This window comes from Mastigoproctus giganteus, chromosome 6 (assembly GCF_048544385.1).
Source record: "Mastigoproctus giganteus isolate SK-2022 chromosome 6, ASM4854438v1, whole genome shotgun sequence".
NCBI lineage: Eukaryota > Metazoa > Arthropoda > Arachnida > Uropygi > Thelyphonidae > Mastigoproctus > Mastigoproctus giganteus.
In genome coordinates this window covers 22,430,454-22,450,084 of record NC_143580.1, presented here as the reverse complement: position 1 = coordinate 22,450,084, position 19,631 = coordinate 22,430,454, and the positions used below count along the sequence as shown (strand labels likewise).

General features: G+C 35.3%; 1 protein-coding gene across 1 annotated transcript in view; it reads left to right on the top strand.

Annotated features, from left to right (window-relative positions):
- Positions 1–19,631, top strand: part of LOC150084081 (THO complex subunit 4-A-like) — a 94,985-nt gene that overhangs the window by 59,025 nt on the left and 16,329 nt on the right. Inside the window, exon 4 of the mRNA XM_090375024.1 lies at positions 9,763–9,850. Coding sequence (XP_090231150.1) covers positions 9,763–9,850 — 88 coding nt within the window. The remainder of the gene's footprint in view (positions 1–9,762; positions 9,851–19,631) is intronic.

The window sequence follows — 19,631 nt, the reverse complement described above, 5'->3', positions numbered from 1 at the left end:
TTATACTCCGGCAGGACAACCAAGTCAGTAGAGTTTACAATAAATCGTCAATACAAATATTTATCGTATTTAGTAGTCACGGGCTTGAACCTCGGTCCACTCAAGGAACGCGTGCTATGCACTCTCGCTCCTGACCACTGGGCTACGTCACTGAACCCTGCAGGTGATGGCCACTTTATGAATGACAGTACATTGTGCCAGAATCATTCAAGGATGATTTAGAGAACATGACACAGATTTCCACCATCTTCCTTGGCTTCCACATTCACTTGATCTCAGTCTTATTGAGGATATGCTGGAGAGCTATTCAGCAACAAAGTCCTCTTTCTTCAACTTTGTCACAGCTACTTAGTATTTTGCTAGAAGAACAGTTATAATTACAGTAAGCCCTCGCTAATCTAGTTACAGTTAATCCTGATCGAAATATGAAAAATTCTATTCACAGAGTACTTTGAAAGACACATGGAATTTAGGAAGGTAGATGAATAATTCTGACTGCGCAGAGAGAGGCGGAATATATGTTACACTGTCTTGCGTGTTGTACAATTACAGTAAGCCCTCACTAATCCGATTACAGTTAATCCAGATCGAAATATGACAAATTCTGTTCACAGAGTACTTTGAAAGACACGTGGAATTTAGGAAGGTGGATGAGTAACTCTGCGCAGAGAGAGAGAGAGAGGGGGGGCTGAATATACATTACACTGTAATGCGTGTTGTTCAGTATTGTTGTTGACTCTGAGATATATGTACTTAAGTCAACCTATTTTATATAATTATGGGTTCTAAAGAATTAAAAAGTGCATTAAAAAGGAAACGTGCAACTTTAACTATCATTAACAAGATCAAATTGATAGAACAACTTGAAAATGGTATTGCTGAAGAATTTGGTATTGGCCAACAGATTGCATCAGATATTAAAAAACAAAACGAATTTATAACAACATTTGCTTTAAAATTCGTGGTAGTGGTAAAAGCAGTGTATCAAATAGACAGACATTTAAAAAAGCCAAAAGAAGTGTTGCTTGGAAGAAGCTGTATTTAAGTGGCATTCACAGCGATGATCAAATTGCGTTGGCATCACATGCCAATGCCACTTGATTGTTGCTGTGAAAAATATAAAAAGACAATACATTTATCCATCTATTGGTGGATTAATGTATGTATTTTTATAGTTTTTAAATAAAGGCTGTACAGTGATATATATATATTATTTTTTTATATTTATTTATTTTCATCACCCCTATCATCATCAGCCATTTTGAATCCACTGCAGGATGAAGGCCTCTCCAGCAACTTTCCAGTTCCTTCTGTTTTGTACAATGGCCATCCATTTACTACCCACAAACTCGTGAATTTCATCTGTCAATCTCCGTCGTTGTCTTCCAGGTTTTCTTATAGCTCCTCTTTGGTACCATTCTGTTATTTTCTTAGTCCATCTGTCATCATGTCTTCAAGCTATGTGTCCTGCCCAAGACCATTTTAGTTCTTTAGTTTTGATAAGAATGTCCTTTACTTGTATTTGCTTCCTAATCCATGTGTTTCTCTTCTTATCTAACAGTCTGAGTCCCAATATAATTCATTCCATTCTTCGCTGTGTAGTTCTCAGCTTCTCTTCCATTCTTTTGGTGAGTGCCCAGGTTTCACTTCCATAAGTCATGGTGGGGAGTATACATTGGTTCATTATTTTACGTTTCAGACAAGTTGGGATATTGCTCCTCGGTATGTGACTATATTTTCTGAATGCTATCCATCCAAAATTTATTCTTCTCTTGACTTCCAACCATTTATCATTATTACAGCTAATGACTTGTCCCAGATAAGTATGACTCCACCTTTTCAATTACTGCTCCTTCAATCATATCCCTTTCTGTGGCATACTTGTTGATCATTGCTTTTGTTTTAGCCATATTCATCTTTAGTCCAAAATCCTTACTAACTCTGCATAACTAATTAAGATTTTCCTCTAATTCTTTAGGATCGTGGCTTATGACCACAGTGTCATCTGTAAATGGTTTAGGTACTCTCCATTCACATTGACTCATTTCTGCAACCAGTCTAATCTTCTGAAAGCTTCCTCAAGGGCAGCAGTAAACAACTTCAGAGATATTGGTCTCCCCTTGTTGAACTCCTTTCTCAATTTTAAATTTGGTACTGTCTTTGTCTAGTCTAATAAAGGAGGTAGCAGTCTCATATATGTTCTTCAAAATCATAATGTATGGGGTATCTATGCCTTGTCTTTCCAGTGCCCGGAACATTGCCTTATGCTGTATGGAGTCAAATGTCTTTTCATAATCCACAAATGCCAGGCATAATGGTGTTTTATGTTCATTTGCTTTCTCCATTAGCTGTGATATTACGTGAAGGTGATCCAGAGTTGAGAATCCTGTCCTATAGCCAACTTGCTCTTTCGGTTGATTCTCATCAAGTATTCTTTCAAATCTGTTAGTAATGACCCTTGTGAACAACTTGCAGATGTGGGATAACAAGCTAATTGGTCTATAATTTCTAATTTCTGATTTATCTCCTTTCTTATGCAGCAAAACTATGATTGCGTTATTCCACTCCTTAGGAGTCACACCTTTTCTAATGCATTTTGTGAAGAGTCTTGCCAGTTTTTGTGTCGTGTCTCTTCTTCCCAATTTTAACAACTCTACAGTAACTTCATCTTCCCCCGGGGCTTTCTGATTCCTCATTTTCTTCAACGCATGTTCTGCCTCATCAGGAAGGATATCGGGTATGTTGTATGTGTTACTAATTTGCGATCCAACTTACCCATTGCTGGCATCATTCCCTTGCTCCTCGTATAATTCTCTATTATGCCTTCTCTGTTATTTATAAGTACACCATCGCTATTGTTCAGTTTCAATATTATTTTATCTTTCTGTATTACTGCTCATGGCTGCTGATTTAAATCCTTTGTTTTCCCTTAATGCTTGTTCTACTTTTCTTGTGTTAAATCTTCTTACATCCTCTCTGAGTCTCTTTCTAATGACTTTGCATAACTCAGTATACTCAATTTTCTCCTTGTCAGTGTTTATCTTGCTCTTCATTTGTCGTCTTTGGTTCATCATGATAAGTGTTTCTTGACTAATTTTTTCTTCTTTGGATTTCTTTTTACCTATAGGTTTCTTGGGCTTTATCACTTTCAGAAAGTTGTAATATTCCTCGTCGATATCTGGTCCTGAGCAGTCTGCAGAAGCTCAAACTTGTTCTTAAGTTCCAGTACATAATGCTTTTTCTCCTTTTCTGTTATCTCAAAGACCTCCGTATTATTTACTTGAGTCAGTTTTTTCCTTTCTTTTCTTACATCTATATCAAGTGTGCATCTTACGATTCTGTGATCACTTTCAACATTTACCTTGTTCACTGCTACCACTGTCCTTAAATTTCCATTTATTTGTGTTCTTTTTTTTGTCTTTTAAGGCTATCTTTTGCTTCACTAATCACTTAATCCAGATGACCTCTTCCCCCCAATTAATCTGGATTAGCGATAAATTACTGTATATAAATAAAGGTGTCCCGATTAGTTGCAGAATAAAGATTCATATTTTTTTTTTCTAGTGTGTGTGTAGCTGAATTCTTTTTTGAAGTAATTTCCAAGAGTCACTTTAACCAAGTGTGACTATATCTTTATATAGAAAATCCCTTAGACTGTTGTCCACCAAGCTACCTGGCAACAAAATTAAGTAAACCTGTGTGTGTGTGTGTGTGTGTGTGTGTGTGTGTGTGTGTGTGTGTGTGTGTGTGTGTGTGTGTGTGTGTGTGTGTGTGTGTGTGTGTGTGTGTGTGAAGTATAATAAAGGGTTAAATTGTGAAATAATAGTGGAAAAATAAAAATAAATAATATAAGACAAATGCACCTAAGTGCACAAAGCAACAACAAAGGATGCAAAAGTTTATATGTGTAGGCTTGAAATAATAAGTCAGTTAAGTGTGAAGATGGAAGTGTAAATTACACAAAATGCCAAAAGCTAATAGGAAAAGGATAGCAGAAATATGAGAAGTTGTGAAAAAGAAAGAAAGAATGTGAATATCCTATATGTTATAATGAATTAAGTAAAATTATAGGCTGAATTTGTAAAGCCAATTAGAGAGGAATGACCTGTAAAGTAAAAGTGATTAAATTAATAAAAGCAATAGTAGCAAGCATCATATATGGGTGGAAAACTGTAAGTCGAAAGAAAGGGTTAGAGCAAATATGCAATTAAATCTGATGTTAGCATAAGTAAATGTTCATATATATGATCAGGTATTTCATCAGAGGACTACACCTGATCCTACATCAAGGATTGCATTTCTGTACTTATCTATAACTGTGGAAGAGAAGAAATTTAAGAATAAAGTAAGTGGGATCAAAAGAGAAAGCAATATAACTCTCACAAAGTATGGACAAGGCAGTCCCAATGCAGTGTATGTTATATAAAATAAATTAAGGTGAATTAAAGTAGAAATAAAAATTAAAAACTGTGTTTACAATGTTAAAAAAAAAAAAAAAAAAATTAGCAGATAATAAGATTCAGATAAAGTAGTCAGGTAGAAAATGCAAATAGAAGTTTGGTGAATATAATTTGGTAGAATTTGTATGTAGAATTTAGTGCAGGCAAATGGTTTGAGGTTAGGGAGTGAATTGAGGATAGGGAAGGGACAAAAGTGTATCTAAATAAATAAAGGCAAAGATAGCGAGAGATTAAGGATAGTATGAGGGTTTGTATCACCCTCGTATTGCATTAATAGTTTTACGAACGGGAAGAAGTAGAAAGTATAAAGATAAAAAGTTAAGAAAAAGATATTAGAAGTGGGTTAGCTGGGATCGTAAAGCCCATCCTTTTAGTAAGGACCCTGACTATGTAAGTATTAGTAATAAAAAGAGACTAATACCAAATACTTGCATTGTAGGAAGTCGAAAAATAAGATCCAGAAAAAAAAAAAACCGAAAGCGTTATGAATAAGTAAATAGTTGCTAAAATAGCATATAAAGTAGATACCTGGAATATTCAAGTAATGCATAGCAGAGAGAAGAAGCGGGAAATTACAGTGAGAACATATTCTGTTGAGTGGATCAATCTAACTAAAGCATTAACATATAGGGACAGTTTTACCGACTCATAATAATTTATAGTGAAAAATCGGATTTGAAAGAAAGCTGTGTGTAGAGATACATAAATGGAGCATTGGGCAGCAGAAGCTATACATACAGCAGAAATTATAATGCAGATAGGTCCAGTGTTTCAAGAAGTAATGAAATAGCTGCCAAGGGTTCAAGCATGCAAAAAGGAGTATATAGAATGAATGCCAGCAAAAATGAATAGATTTAGGGTCAAATTGTATGGCCATCATGTATCAAAAACTATGGAGTTGGTATAAGTAATGCCTTATTAGAGTACATGTACATAAAGATAATTTAAACTCCAAGTTAAAACTGTTCACATATATCAAAGTGAACAGTTTTTAACATGCAATGAATAACATGAAATCCTTAGCTGGAAAAGATAAAAATTACCTACAGGTTGAACATAGTTCAAGAATAATTCTCCAAATGGTAGAGTTATATTGCAATAAATGTTATGAAGACTATAAGGGAGGCCTTATTACAGTAAATAAACATTATATTGATGATACAAGATAGAGATATTCAACCAAACTTATTTTATAATCCAATTTAGAACTGTTCACATATATCAAGGTGAAAGGTTTGGAGGAGATATAAGTAGATTATAATGCAAATAGGCAACTGGCAAATATATATTTGCCAGTCACCTATTTATATATATATTAGTACGTGAATATTAAAAATCCAAATTAGAATTGTCCAGAGTAATATAAAATCCTTAGCTGGAAAAGGATAAAAAGAATGCATAAGTGGACTTACTACAGTAAGTGAAAATTATACTGAATATTCAAGATAAAGCTATTCACCTAATTGGAAGTGGACAGGTGCAGATTTTAACTCTGCGAATGATGAATAAATTCAATGATGACAGAGGTGAATAGATCCTAATGTGGTCCAACAGTGATAAGCAGTATAAATTGTTGGGTAGCAAAAGGTCATGAACACAATAAAATTCTTAGGTGACAGTGCTGTTTGGTATTCAAAAGGTTGGTGCCTCCGTAGCCAGGTGGGAAGGAGCAGCAGTGCGTAGCACACGCTTTTTAATTAGACCGGGGTTCGAGCCCGTCACCACCAAATACGGAGGATGCGGAAAGGTCAGGGAATGACCACCGCATATACCGGAGCAATATGGCCTTCGTCGCTAATGCTCCTAAAAACCAAATAACAAACAAACAAACAAAGTATTCAAAAGGATGAGTAGTAAAAGCTATGCTGGAGATAAAATGATAAGGTGACAATAGTAAATATGGAGGTATATTAAATGGAATTCAAAATAAAAGTACTTGAAAAATCAAAGAAACTTATAAGTTGTAAAACTCTATTTGCATCAGTACTTGAAAACAAAATATGATTTGTTAATAAAAGTTTCGTAAAGGACAGTAACTTATAATTATATGTGATTTCTTGCAGATTTTATTAAACATATAAAGTAGATGTTTATAGAAAAGTTAAGAAACTTGGTGAGTAAAGGAACAAAGGGATCATTCCATAGGGAATCGTGTGAAGTTATTACTCTCCAAATAGTGGAAATACTACCATATAATATTACAACTGTACAAATACTCGCTAGAACTGACCTGATTAAAGTGTATTATAACCAAATTTAAGTTTGATAAATTGGTAGGCAACAATATTAAAAGTGTAGTTGATAAAATAGATCGGGATACTGTTTTTAATAAATTTATTGTCAAGTAGTCGTATAGCATTGGTGAACAATAAATGGTTACTGCAAATGTTAGCAAGCTTGATGATTTGAGTACATATGATATACAGTAAACCCCTATTCGCGGTATCTGTATTCGCGATCGCCGATTTAATATAAAATGAAACCCAAAAAAATGTGAATTTTAAAGCGCCGTGAATATTTTCCGCCATAAAAAAACGTGGGCGTGGCTAAAATTATCTTTCCCAGTCAAAACAACGTTCACTGGGGGTGACAAAATCGCGAGCGTGAATGTTTCTCGCTAATCCTTGTTCAGTATGTGTTATGCGCTTGTCATGGAAGGTTTCGTCGTTTGCTTTTAATCTATATGCTTATAAATTGAATAAATTTATCAATTTATAAATTGATATGCTTACAAAAATGATAAATCTACCGTTTTGCAATGTAAAACAGACTTTTTCGAGTGTGTTAACGGAAGAAAGCGACTTTATTGTGGACAAGTTCTTTCTAACCCCTACAAAAATATGGCTATGAATCACAAGAGACATGTGAAAATATCAAAGAAGGTGATGACATTAGTGAATAAAATTGAGTTATTAGATAAAATTTCTAATGGTGAAAGTGTCTCCTCAGTGGCAAAACATTATAAAATCAATGAGTCAACGGTACAATCAATCAAAAAATCGGAAGAAAAAATCCGCCGTAGTGTCCGTAAAAACGCGCTAATTGCTTCAAAAATTTGCTCTGTAACTCGTGATGTTAAATTAGAAAAAATGGAAAGAGCTTTAAATCTGTGGATAGAAGACCGAACTCAAAATAAAATTCCGTTAAGTTCACTCATCATTCGGGAAAAGGCAAAACTCCTTTATCAACACTTTAGCGAAACTGGTGATAGCACTAGCGGGATAATTTTTTTTAGCGAAACTGGTGATAGCACTGGCGGGATAAGTTTTTTTTGCTAGCAAAGGCGCTGGTTTGAAAGATTTGTTTGAAATTTCTAATAAATATTACATTTAATATTAAATTGTTTCTTATTTTCATTTCGATGCCATATGCTTGCATTTCACTATGTACATAGTCATATTATGAAGGTACATATAATACATACATAGGCAAAATTTTAGACTAGTTTTTCTTATATATTTCATACTTTGGAGTGGAACCCCTTTATTACTATGGGAGCCATAACTCAGTATTCGCGTTTTCGGTATTCACGGTATTTGTCAGGAACGTAACCCCCGTGAATAGCGGGGGTTTACTGTATATATATATTTCACTGATAAAGAAATCAACAAGTTCTTGTGACTGAAGTGACCTTTTGTGATGGTGATATTGCAGACAGTTGGCATTTATGTCTTATTGTTCCCTACTTATATAAAAATGAACCTTAAACAAAAGACTTCGAATTAGATTTAAGTTTCATTTACTAAATCTTTTAATTCTACTATAAAAAATTTTAATTCTACTAAAAATTTTAAGAATTCCATAATAATGACCTTTAGTTGCTGTCTTTTTGCAGTCACTAAAGAAGTGGTAAGAAAATACCAACGTAGGTTTGAGTGCTTTATTATCTTTATCATCTTCATAGAAAAAATTATTTTATTATTAGGAATCTTTGTTCAGTTTTTTTTTTTTTTTTTGTTTTGTTTTATTTAATATCACAGTGTGCTCTAGCTTTTTTTTTTTTTTTTTTTTTTCTCAGCTCCAGAATAATTTTTGTCTTTGATGCAAAAAAATACTAAACTCGTGAAGTCCTTCTGGAATCTAGACTGAACAAGGGATTGAAGTGTTGCAGTACAGAGTCCCTATAAAAAATACATTGAAATGTATGTGCTGATTTAAATGAAGTATACATTTAATACATAGAATACAAGCTGTCTCATGCATTTAGAGAATATATAATCCAGTTGCTAAATTATGCACCTGGCTAATTTGATTTAAAAGTATAAATGTGACCCATTGGGTAGTCAGTGAGAAGGTATGGAGTTCCATATTCCAAAATAACTCTGATCTTAATGCTTTCCCAGTGTATAAAAAAAATTAATTTTAATTTTATTCTGAATTAGCGTGCACCACACACGGTTTGGCCGCTTACTAAACTATTGATAATTTCTCATTTAGATTATAAAAATAAAACTTTTGTTTGGCCTTGTATTCCACATTACAAATTATAATTCAATTTAAAATAAATATAATCTTTCAACAATTAAGTGGATTTTTTACAATTCCAGTCTAAAATTATTTGTAGTATTGCAGAATACTGAAATGCCAAAGAGCATAATTTCAAATTGGCTCATAATAAGCATCTCTTACCAGAATTAACATGGAATCAAACCTCTTATGGATAACAAAAATTTGCTGCTTAAAAGCATGTCTGCTACTCGTTTGGAGCAGTCTAAGTTCAATTCCTTTTGACAATTACAGTAATTTCTGTCATCAGTCGAGATTGTAGTACCTAGATCGTGGGGGGGGGGGTCAGTTGTGTGTGTTTTTTTTTTTTTTTTTTTTTTCAGCCTGCACAATATACAAATCAGTTGACAGACACTTCTACTGACAAAATGAACTATGTGGACACGAGTGATATGCTTTGGTGTTGTTGAAACATTAATTTGAGTTTTTTTGAATTTGCTTAAAAGCATATTGGTCAGATAATTATTGGGTTTCTGGTCAGTTGTGGAGGCTAACATTGTTCATTTTGAACAGTGGTTAGCCCTTAATTCTGTTTATTTTAATTATAAACTGATTACATTTATTCCTTAAGATGTAGTTTTAGTAATAGTTGGACTAGGGATAGTTGCAACCCAGTGTGAATGAAATAAATGGGAAATTTTCCAAAAATATACAGGTTTAAATAATTTTTTTCCCTATTGTTAAGTGTGATTAAAATAAATATGCATTTAATAAATATTGTGTGTTTTCTTCATAAAATAAGATGTATTTTTCATTGTTGCTTAAGAAAATATTTCTTTATATCATATTTATTCAGGACGATCAATGAACATCCAAATTACATTTTCAATGGTACCAAGGACATTACAAACTAGGCGTGGTCAACGAGGAGGTCAGTTTAATAGGTATGTGAAGATATGATTTTTATTGATATTAGCAACCTTAAATTTCTATTAACAAATTCAAACTAAAACCTGGCATTGTTTTTTAGAATTATACACACAAGTATTATTTTCCAAAATAACCTAGGTTCATCACATTAAACACTTGCTCCATTAAATAACCACCCTCCTTAGTTACATTAGCCAGCACTTTTGTAAATTCCTCTGCTGCCACTGTATCACCACAAAAAAAAAAAAAAAAGGTAAACTGCAGCCATTATCAACCCACTACAGGATGGAAGCCTCCTCAACAATTCATTCTGAGGGGAATGGACCATAATCTGCCACACTGGTCCAGTGTGGGTTGACAGATCGACCGTATTTAGCAGTCAGGGGGCTTGAACCCCAGTCTATTCAAAGAGCGTGTGCTACTGCACTCCCGCTCCTGACCACTCGACTACGGAAGCCTCTACTCAGCCTTTACTTTTACATTATACACCATTTGCTTTTATATTATACAGATTTGTACTAGCTTTTTAATTGGCTGAACCACTCATTGCTTGGAATAGAACTTCCTCTCGTTACACCCATCTTTGCATTCAGATGTTTGTAAATACTTTTAGCCTTTTCCTTGATTTTCAGAAGAAAAAAAAATGGTACACATTGTTGATTTTGATCCCCATGCACCAAAACTTACCTTCAAAATGACAGCTGTATTCGTAGGTGCAGAACTTTCATTTGTTCTTTAATTCAGTGGTGTCTCACTATGGTGTTCACTGTAAATACAGAAAAACTCGAAGCATGCATTAAATTGAATGATACTTTCATTCTTTGTTAATAGAAATGAAAAGTAAATATAGTTATCTTATCGATTAATTACTAAGATTATAACTTTATAGAACACTTAATAAACTCTAGGTTTACCTTCTCTAAACTACCTTTAGTTAAATTACAGTTGTATAATGTTTATTACTATCCTTCCATGTCACTTTTTATTCTTTAAGTCTCTTTTCTCTCTGTACATATATGCATCTTGTCCCAAGAGACATCATATTCACGGGTCTTGCATAGTCCATTCATGCATACATGAAGCATGAATGGACTGTCTAAAGCTAACAATGCTGAATTAAAACTACATTTAATCTATGAATTTCATTTTTTCATACAAATTGTACAGGGGGAGAGTAATAATAATAATAATTGCTGGATTTCTATTTGTGTGATTATAATGAAATTTGCTTTAGCAGCTTTGTTCGCATGATACATTGCCATCTGCCACATTTATTGATGTGTCCAGATTCAGTGACCATAAGGAATTTCTTAGTTGAGGCTGTAGTTAACCAATCTCATTTGGAATAGGAAACAAACTTGTAAAATACAGAAACGTAGATTTTTATGCAGAAATAGGAAGAATTCCTATTTCTGCATAAAAATCATATATAATTCATTTAATATTTATGAATATATATGAATTAAATCATATTTAATTCATATATATATATATATATATATATAAATAAATATGCATAAGGTTAAACTCAGCAAGCAGTAGTTTTACCTACGAGTAGTGGCAGAGATAAACACTTAACTTACCTGTTACAGGTGTTACTATAGTTTTTTGAATCTACTAAAAACAAACACTTATCCTAATTTTATCCTGGCCCTTTTTCATAAAACAAACAGTTCATTCTTAACACCATTTTTCTGAACAAACGTGGAAGCTGTATTCTCACTATTTAATTCATCTAATATAATGATCTTTTCTTCTATTGACATAACTTTACCCTGTCTCTTAGTAGTAAAACAATATTTTATTAATAAATTTGTATTAACTGTCTCACCTTATGAAATATAGTCAAAGGTCTTCAAGAAGAGATCATAACATATGGTTATCTCTAAATTCTCTGTTATTGTTCAGATCCCTACATTTAATAAATTTACAGTGAAGTGTTTTTCTTTATAATTTTTGTCGATAGCTCCACATTGATGATTGTCATAATCTGGTATTTCTTTTATATTTTCTCGAAACGTACTACTGAAAACGGAAGTAAATCACAGTATTGGTAGATATTAAGCAGGAAAGTTATTTGTTTTTGTGCTAATTAATATTGTGAAAACATTTAAGAAATAATATGCAAATATTTTGCAGAGTTTCTAAATTGTTATTAGCTTTTTCTGGGTAATTCTATGATGTCAGAAATTTTAGAACAGCAACACTATCTATAACTCACAGTTCAGCATACTGTAGATTTCATGTGAACAGACACATTGAGTGTTCCTAAAATGAGTCATGTGCAGTTAGGAACATAAGGACCACCACTTCAATGTACGATTTTATAATGTACATGAGCAAATTATGCCATTTTCTTTCTTTTGCTATGAGCTGCATTTTTTAACATTTTATGGTGGTGGTAGTAGTAGTAGTAGTGGCATGTGATGCAAGAAAGCAAGTGTATGAGCTTATGCGGCATCAGCCAAAAAAAAATCACACCATTCCCTCCAAATGCCTGGCCAGTTCCTCCTTAAATTTATTCAACCTATCAACTTCCACAACGACAAATGGAAGTTTGTTCCAGCAATTAACCACCCGCTGGCTAAAGGCAAATTTCCGCACATCTATTCTACATCTGTCTTTTCTTAATTTGAATTTATGCATGACCCCCTTAGGTTCGTAATCTGAACAAGTGGAAGGTTCCCGTCAGAATTCAGTGTGCTCAACCCATTCAAGGCCTTATACACCTCAATCAGATCACCGCGCAGGTGCCTAGTCTCCAGCCACTGCAGTTTGCAGAACTTAAGCCTCTCTTGGTAAGAGGATCCCGTCATTCCCCTCACCAATCTTGTTGCCCTTCTCTGTACATGCTCAAACAAATCTACATCCTTCCAAAAATGAGACCCTCCAGACCTGTACGCAGTACTCAAGGCGTGGCCTGACCATTGCCTTATACAGAGGGACAATCACCTCCTTTTCCCTGCTAGCAAAATTCCTATATATCATTGACAAAACCCATGACCTGCTCTGGCAGCCTATCTGCATTGCTCAGAAAACTTCATATCTGACTGCAAAATTACTCCCAGGTCTTTTTCATTTTCTACCACCTTAAGTGTAGTACCACACAATTGGTACTTTTCTCTCGGGTTACTTCTACCCATATGAAGTACTTTGCATTTGTCAAGGTTAAACTTCAGTTGCCACTTCTTAGCCCATCTGCCCAAATTATCTAGATCCTGTTGCAGTAGCACACTGCCATTACTGTCATTAACAACCCTGCCAACCTTTGTATCATCTGCAAACTTCAACACTAAGCCTGATATATAGCTTCATCAATATCATTGATAAATATACAAAACAACAGTGGACCGAACACCGAACCCTGTGGGACTCCACTAATAACATTAGTCCACGAAGAGCAGCACCCATTTATTACCAAACTCTGTCTTCTCCCACTTAATTATCCTTTTATCCATTGTTGCAACTTACCATTAATAGCATTGTGCTCCAATTTGTACAGTAGTCTTCCATGCGCAACAGTGTCAAAAGCTTTCCTGAAATCCAAATATATGATATCAAAATTATTTTTTGCATCCAGTTCCTTTGTAACCACATCATAATAACCAATCAAATTTGTCAGACAAGACTTTCCCTTAACAAACCCATGCTGTGTCTGAATTATTGTTGCAGTCTTGTCTAGATGATCCTGCATTGCATCTTTAACCAGTGACTCCATTATTTTACCTGGAAAAGAAGTTAAACTAACTGGTCTGTAATTACTCGTGTCACCCTTCCATCCCCCTTTATGAATTGGGGATACATTTGCACATCTCCGGTCCATGGGAACCTCCCCTGAGTCCAAGGATGCTCACATAATTATGGCTAAGGGTTTGCTTAGTTGCTTTGCCACCTCCTTTAATATAACTGGATAGATACCATCCACCCCAGGTGCTTTTCTTATGTTTAACTTCAACAATTTCTCCTCCACTTTGCTCTCAGTTATTACAAAATCATTAAGTACCCTGCTACAATTTGATAACCTTCTGCCATTTTCAAACCTTAATAATTCCTCATGTGTGAATGTAGATGCAAAATACTCATTCAGTTTGTTTGCTATCTGAGAAGGATCATCAACAGTTGAACCCTCAATGTCAAATGGACCAATCAGATTCATCCCCTTCCTTTTAGAGTTTTATAAGTAAAGAAATCCTTGCTGTTTTTCTTAGCACCTTTTGCCAAGGATTTCTCGTAATCTGCCTTCGCCTGCCTAACCTCCTTTGTGACCTGATTACAGACTAACTTATATCTGCCATAGGCTTCTGAGTTGCTTGATAATTTATATGCATCCCATGCATTTTTCTTCTCTATTATGAGTCTCATTAGTTCATTTGATAACGATTTAGGCCTAAACCTTGAACAATATTTCTTAATAGGTATGAAACTTTTAGTAGCATCCACGATTAATTCCTTGAATGCTTCCCACTTAGAATTCACTGTTGGTAACATCGTCAGTTGATCCCACTGTACAGAATTTAAAATCTGTCTGAGACCACTGTACTCACCTTTACGGAAGCAAAAACCCTTTCCTTTACTCCTGATGGTAATTATATCTTTAAGTAAATCCCACATCAGTACACTGTGATCACAGCCATCTAGTGGTTCCTTTATCTGCAAATTCTTAATACACGAATGATCACTGCTGATAACCAGATACAGAGTATTACTCTCTCTGGTTGCCTCTCAAACATGCTGCTGCAGAAAACAATCATCCAATAAATCCACAAAAGTGTAACTAGTGTGTGAGTGACCAACCCACAAGTTCCAGTCAATATCTGGGAAGTTAAAATCCCCCATTATAAGACATTCTGATTTACTAGCCCACTCTATTTCTCTGTACAATTGTTCATTGTACTCATTCGAGTCATTAGGCCTATAACACACTCCTACTCTTATTTTTGCTTTCGCAGTGCTTATGTCACACCAAACTGACTCAACAGTGCACTGTTCATCTATATCAACTGGATGCACTTCTTTTGATTTTATGCTGTTTTCTTAACAGCATAACACCTCCTCCCTTCCTATCCTGTCTATCCTTTCTGTACACATTGTACTCCCCAAATTCCAGTTCTGCATTCCTTATATCTGGATGACACCACATCTCTGCTATCCCAACAATATCTGCCTTTAATGTCTTGACCAACACTTCAAATTCATCAAATTTATTTACTATACTTCTAGCATTAGTATACATACACCTATTCCTATTCCCCCTAACACATCCCATACACCCACCTATTTCATGATGACTGGAATCCGTCCCTGAAACCCCCAACACCCCTCACTCCAGGTCGCTACTTATTCTAATAGAAGTTGTGCAAGAATCACCTTCACCTCTCTGCCTGCGGCTACTATTAAACTATTAGTCCTTGTATCTCCCCAAGCTAGCAATTTTCCGACCCGCCTAACACTGCCTCGATAGCATCAGCAAATATTCTTGGCACCCTTTCTATTTAAGTGTATCCCATCCCTGTAGAAGCAGTCTCTCCTGTTAATAAGTACAGACCAGGCTGAAAAAATTTTTACCCCTTGAGCCTTGCACAATCTTTCCAGGGCCGAATTGATCGACAAGGCTCTCATCATATACTCTCTCCTATCGTGTCTGGGCAGAATTGCAGACACTTTCAAATTCAACCCTAATTCTCAGCTTTTGTTCAACAGTGACCTGTACTTGTTAAGTAATTCTGCCAGTCTCCTACTCTTAATATGATTAGTGCCAACGTGTACAACTATATCACCTTTTGTGCCCTTAAAAGATGATATCCGCTCTACATCTACAACGTCATCAACCTTTGGCCCTGGCAGACATACCCTGGTCCTGTTCCACCTATCCTTTTTACAAAGCATGTTCCCCGTTTCCCTGACAATAGTCACCAACAACTACTAGTTCCTGTGGGACCAGCGCATTCTGCCTTGGGGGTTGCCGCTGTGTCGTGCGATGACCAAGTGCAAGCTCTGGCGTTGATGTGGGCAGCTGAGAGCTTGATGGGCCTCTCAATTTAGATCCTTCGAGGGCATCCACCCTGTCCTTCAAGCTCTTATATAGGCCCATAACAACGCTGAGTTGTCGCCTGATTTCCTTACATTGCGCACACACAAAGACATCCCCCATGGCAATATCGTGTTCTGTTCCAGAGAGTTTGGCAAACATTTCACAAGTTGCACATTTTTTTTAAGGCTGTGATGCATTGGAGAATCGCCCCCCTCAATTCTCCCCTGAGTCACAGCACTCCTACCACTTTGTGCACGTTGCTTTGCTGCTCTAGTCTGGGGCATGATGTTTTAAATTAATAAGATCAATAAATTTAATTAATTAAATGTCAATATTACACTATCTAATAGAAACAATGATGTGTATTACGCTATATAATTATACGTTAGAGCTGCCTAGTTAACACAATTAAAAATTTGAATTCCCTACCACTCTATACAAAAACAATGGCTGCAAGATTCGGAACGAAATAACGGTTTTATGTATATTAAGTAGTAATCTACAAAAACTCTTTATCTAAATTAAAAATAAAAATAACCAGCATAGCTAGAACTATAAGACTATGTATAAAATACAATATAAAATAACAATTAGGTAAATAAAAAGCAAACACTTATCGCTTTTTCGGAGCCTGTAATTCACAGCTGTAATTTTTAAAGAGAATCAGCACCCTCTTTGGTGGTGCTACTGCTACACTGTAGCTTGCTGCCTGTGCTCTTCTTTTGCTTTTTGTTTATAGTCTTTTTCAGTTATAATTCGTTATAATAATAGTGATGTTTCTAATGTCCTTGCCTTATGTTGCGTGTATTTTCTCTTCTGATTTTGATTCACTATTCCACTGAGCAACTCCTTTTCTCCAGAAATGTAAACAGTCCTAGAGCCATTGCAGCTTATGCTTCTGTCATTGCTGTTACTAAACTATTCTGCCCATCCAACTTTTGTGGATTCCATCCAGAAAAGGGTGGTCTGAAAAGAAATATTCTTTGTGTTATCACAATCATTTTCCGTCTTCCATTCCATATAACTTTCGTTCATTCCCATTTCTGACTACCTGCTCTGTGAATACAGGAAAGCTAAGGCAACCTATACAAAGAATCACAGCTACATTGCACCGTCACTTCAGTCATGCTGCCCAAGGAAATGTCATTATCATCTTCCTTTCAACTCTTCTAACAATAATTGATGTCAGTTATTTGTCAAAATTTCTTTGAGACTATTCTTTAGTCATAATGTTCTCAGCCTTAGAAATAAGCTTAGTGAACTCAAACCCTTACTGCTTTTATCTTGGTTTTATATTGTCCAACTGGAACATGGTTCTCTGAAATCAACAAGGAGTTAATTGTGCCCACCCTTACTGGGTACTCGGCTGTTTTTAACTGGGTCCTGTAGGAGAGGTGTTGGGGTTCTCTTCTCTACAAAAACTTTATATAAAATTATTCAAATAGTAAAATTTGACTGTGACCTATTTGAAACAATTATTACTGAATATGTCTGGAATTCTTTAGGCTAATATAATTAATGTGTATTTTCCATTGCGTCAAATGAGGATTATTGTCTTCAGATTATTTCTTTAAAACTAAATACTATTCTGTTTGGCAACTTCAATCTCTTTGTCCTCTAACCTGTGCCTACCTGCTTTTCAGGTACAGGAGCTTCTGTCTGTGCTCATTCTTAATCAATTATTGACTTTCCTACAAGAGACGCCCATATAATATACTTGATTTACTCTTTACTAACACTCAAAAATTTTCTACCTTCCAATATAGGCTCTCTCCTTTTTTTCTGCTCATCTTCATATCACATTCTCTGTCATAATTGACAGAGAATGATATGAAGGAAGTCTCCTCCCTGACAATGGAGGAGACTCCATTCTCAGGGAAATGGGCGCCTCCATAGCCAGGTGGGAAGGAGCAGCAGTTTCGTATCACAAGCTTCTTGATTTGACCGGGTTCCGAGCCCGTCACCACCAAATATGGAGGATGCGGAAAGGTCAGGGAACGACCACCGCATATCCCGGAGCAGTATGGCTTTAGTTGCTAATGCTCCTAAAAAAAAAAAAAAAAACCCCAAATCTCAGGGAAATGGGAAATATTTTTTTGTAATTTGTAATAAGGATAGGTGAACTAGAACCAGGGTATGTCTGCTGGGAGCAACAATTAATGATGTCAGCAACAGATTGTCAGATTTTAAGGGGAGTAAAGAGAATATTATTATTCATGTGGGGACTAATGATATTAAGCACAAACGATTTGTTAGACAAATATAGGACCATGCTGTAGAAATACCACAAGTTAGGTTAGAATGTTTATTTGTCTGCAATTCTGACCAGGCACAATAGGCGGGAATATATGCTGAAAGCCTTATGCATTAATTCAAGACTTGGAGGACTCTGCAAGGCTTTTGGGGAGAAATTTTTATCAGCTTGGCTCGCACTTGTAGGTAGAAGGCATCTGTTTTGTAGAGACGGGATACATTTAAACAAAGGCAGCGCAACAGTTTTTTGCCAGTGGGATACCTCTGATTACTTAACCATACTCTAAATGTTGCTAATAATGAATGTTTGTTAAGAAAATCTATAATGAAATGTCACTGTCATACCCTAGTGTGGGACCCTATCTACTGTTCTTTTTTTGTTTCCTTATTTCCCCAACTAGTTGCTCTTGGAATTTTGTTTATCTCCTGTTTGATATCTCTAGAGCAGGTATTCTCAACGTGGGCAATATCGCCCCTAGGGAGAAAAAATCATAGGTAATAGAATGGTTTGTGGCCCTCCAAAGTTCAACCCTACCCAATGACATCTTATTCCTATGTAATTAATATGTAATTTCTCTCTTTGGGTTTTCTAAACCACCTTTGCTTAGGCATTAAATGCCTAAGTGCTTTCAGAGGTAATGTCTCTGCAATCCTTGGCATTTGTACCTTTCCGACAGCTGCAACCTTGCCGGTGGCATGGTAAGAGTGGTTTATTTATTTCTTATTTTGTTTCGTTGGTCAATATATGAGGCATGGATTGGATGAGGAAATGTTTTAGTCTGTTGTTTTTACTTTATAAGCAACAGTATTGATTTATTGTTTCCTTGTGGAAGTTGTTTATTTTTGATCCACAGTACTTTTGTGAGTGACATGGGCTATGAGAGTTAAATAAGAATAGTTTATATTTTATTATTTAATTCTTTGTAGTAATTCAACCCGTCTTCAACCATGTCAGGTGCTGGAAAGAAAGTGTCTGGATGAATATCTAGCTTACGGTTTTATTGAAAGCCCATTTGACTCGAGACAGCCCCATGTCTTATGTGTAATAGTTCTTTTTCAAATGAGGCTATGAAACCATCAAGACTTTTAGATCACTTAAAAGGAAATATCCTGATATAGTTGTTAAACATATCGAATATTTTAAAATTTTAAAACAGAATTTTGAGCAACATAACACTGTTACTTTCTTATTTAAGAAGAATGCACAAACAAATGATTATGGAATGATTGTGTCTTATAAAATTGCAGAAATCATTGCAAAAACTGGTAGTGCTCATACAGTTGCTGAGACTGTTATACGATCCGCATTAGAGACTAATTTCAACAGTGTTGCATCAAAATCCTTCCAGTATTTTAAAAGCATTGCCATTGAGCAATGATTCAATACAAAGACGAATCGATGGGATGTCAGTTAACATTGAAGAGCAGCTAATTGACAAACTAAAAACTAGAAAATTTTCTATTCAGATTGATGAATCCATAGTTACTGACAATAAGGCCCTTCTAAGTTC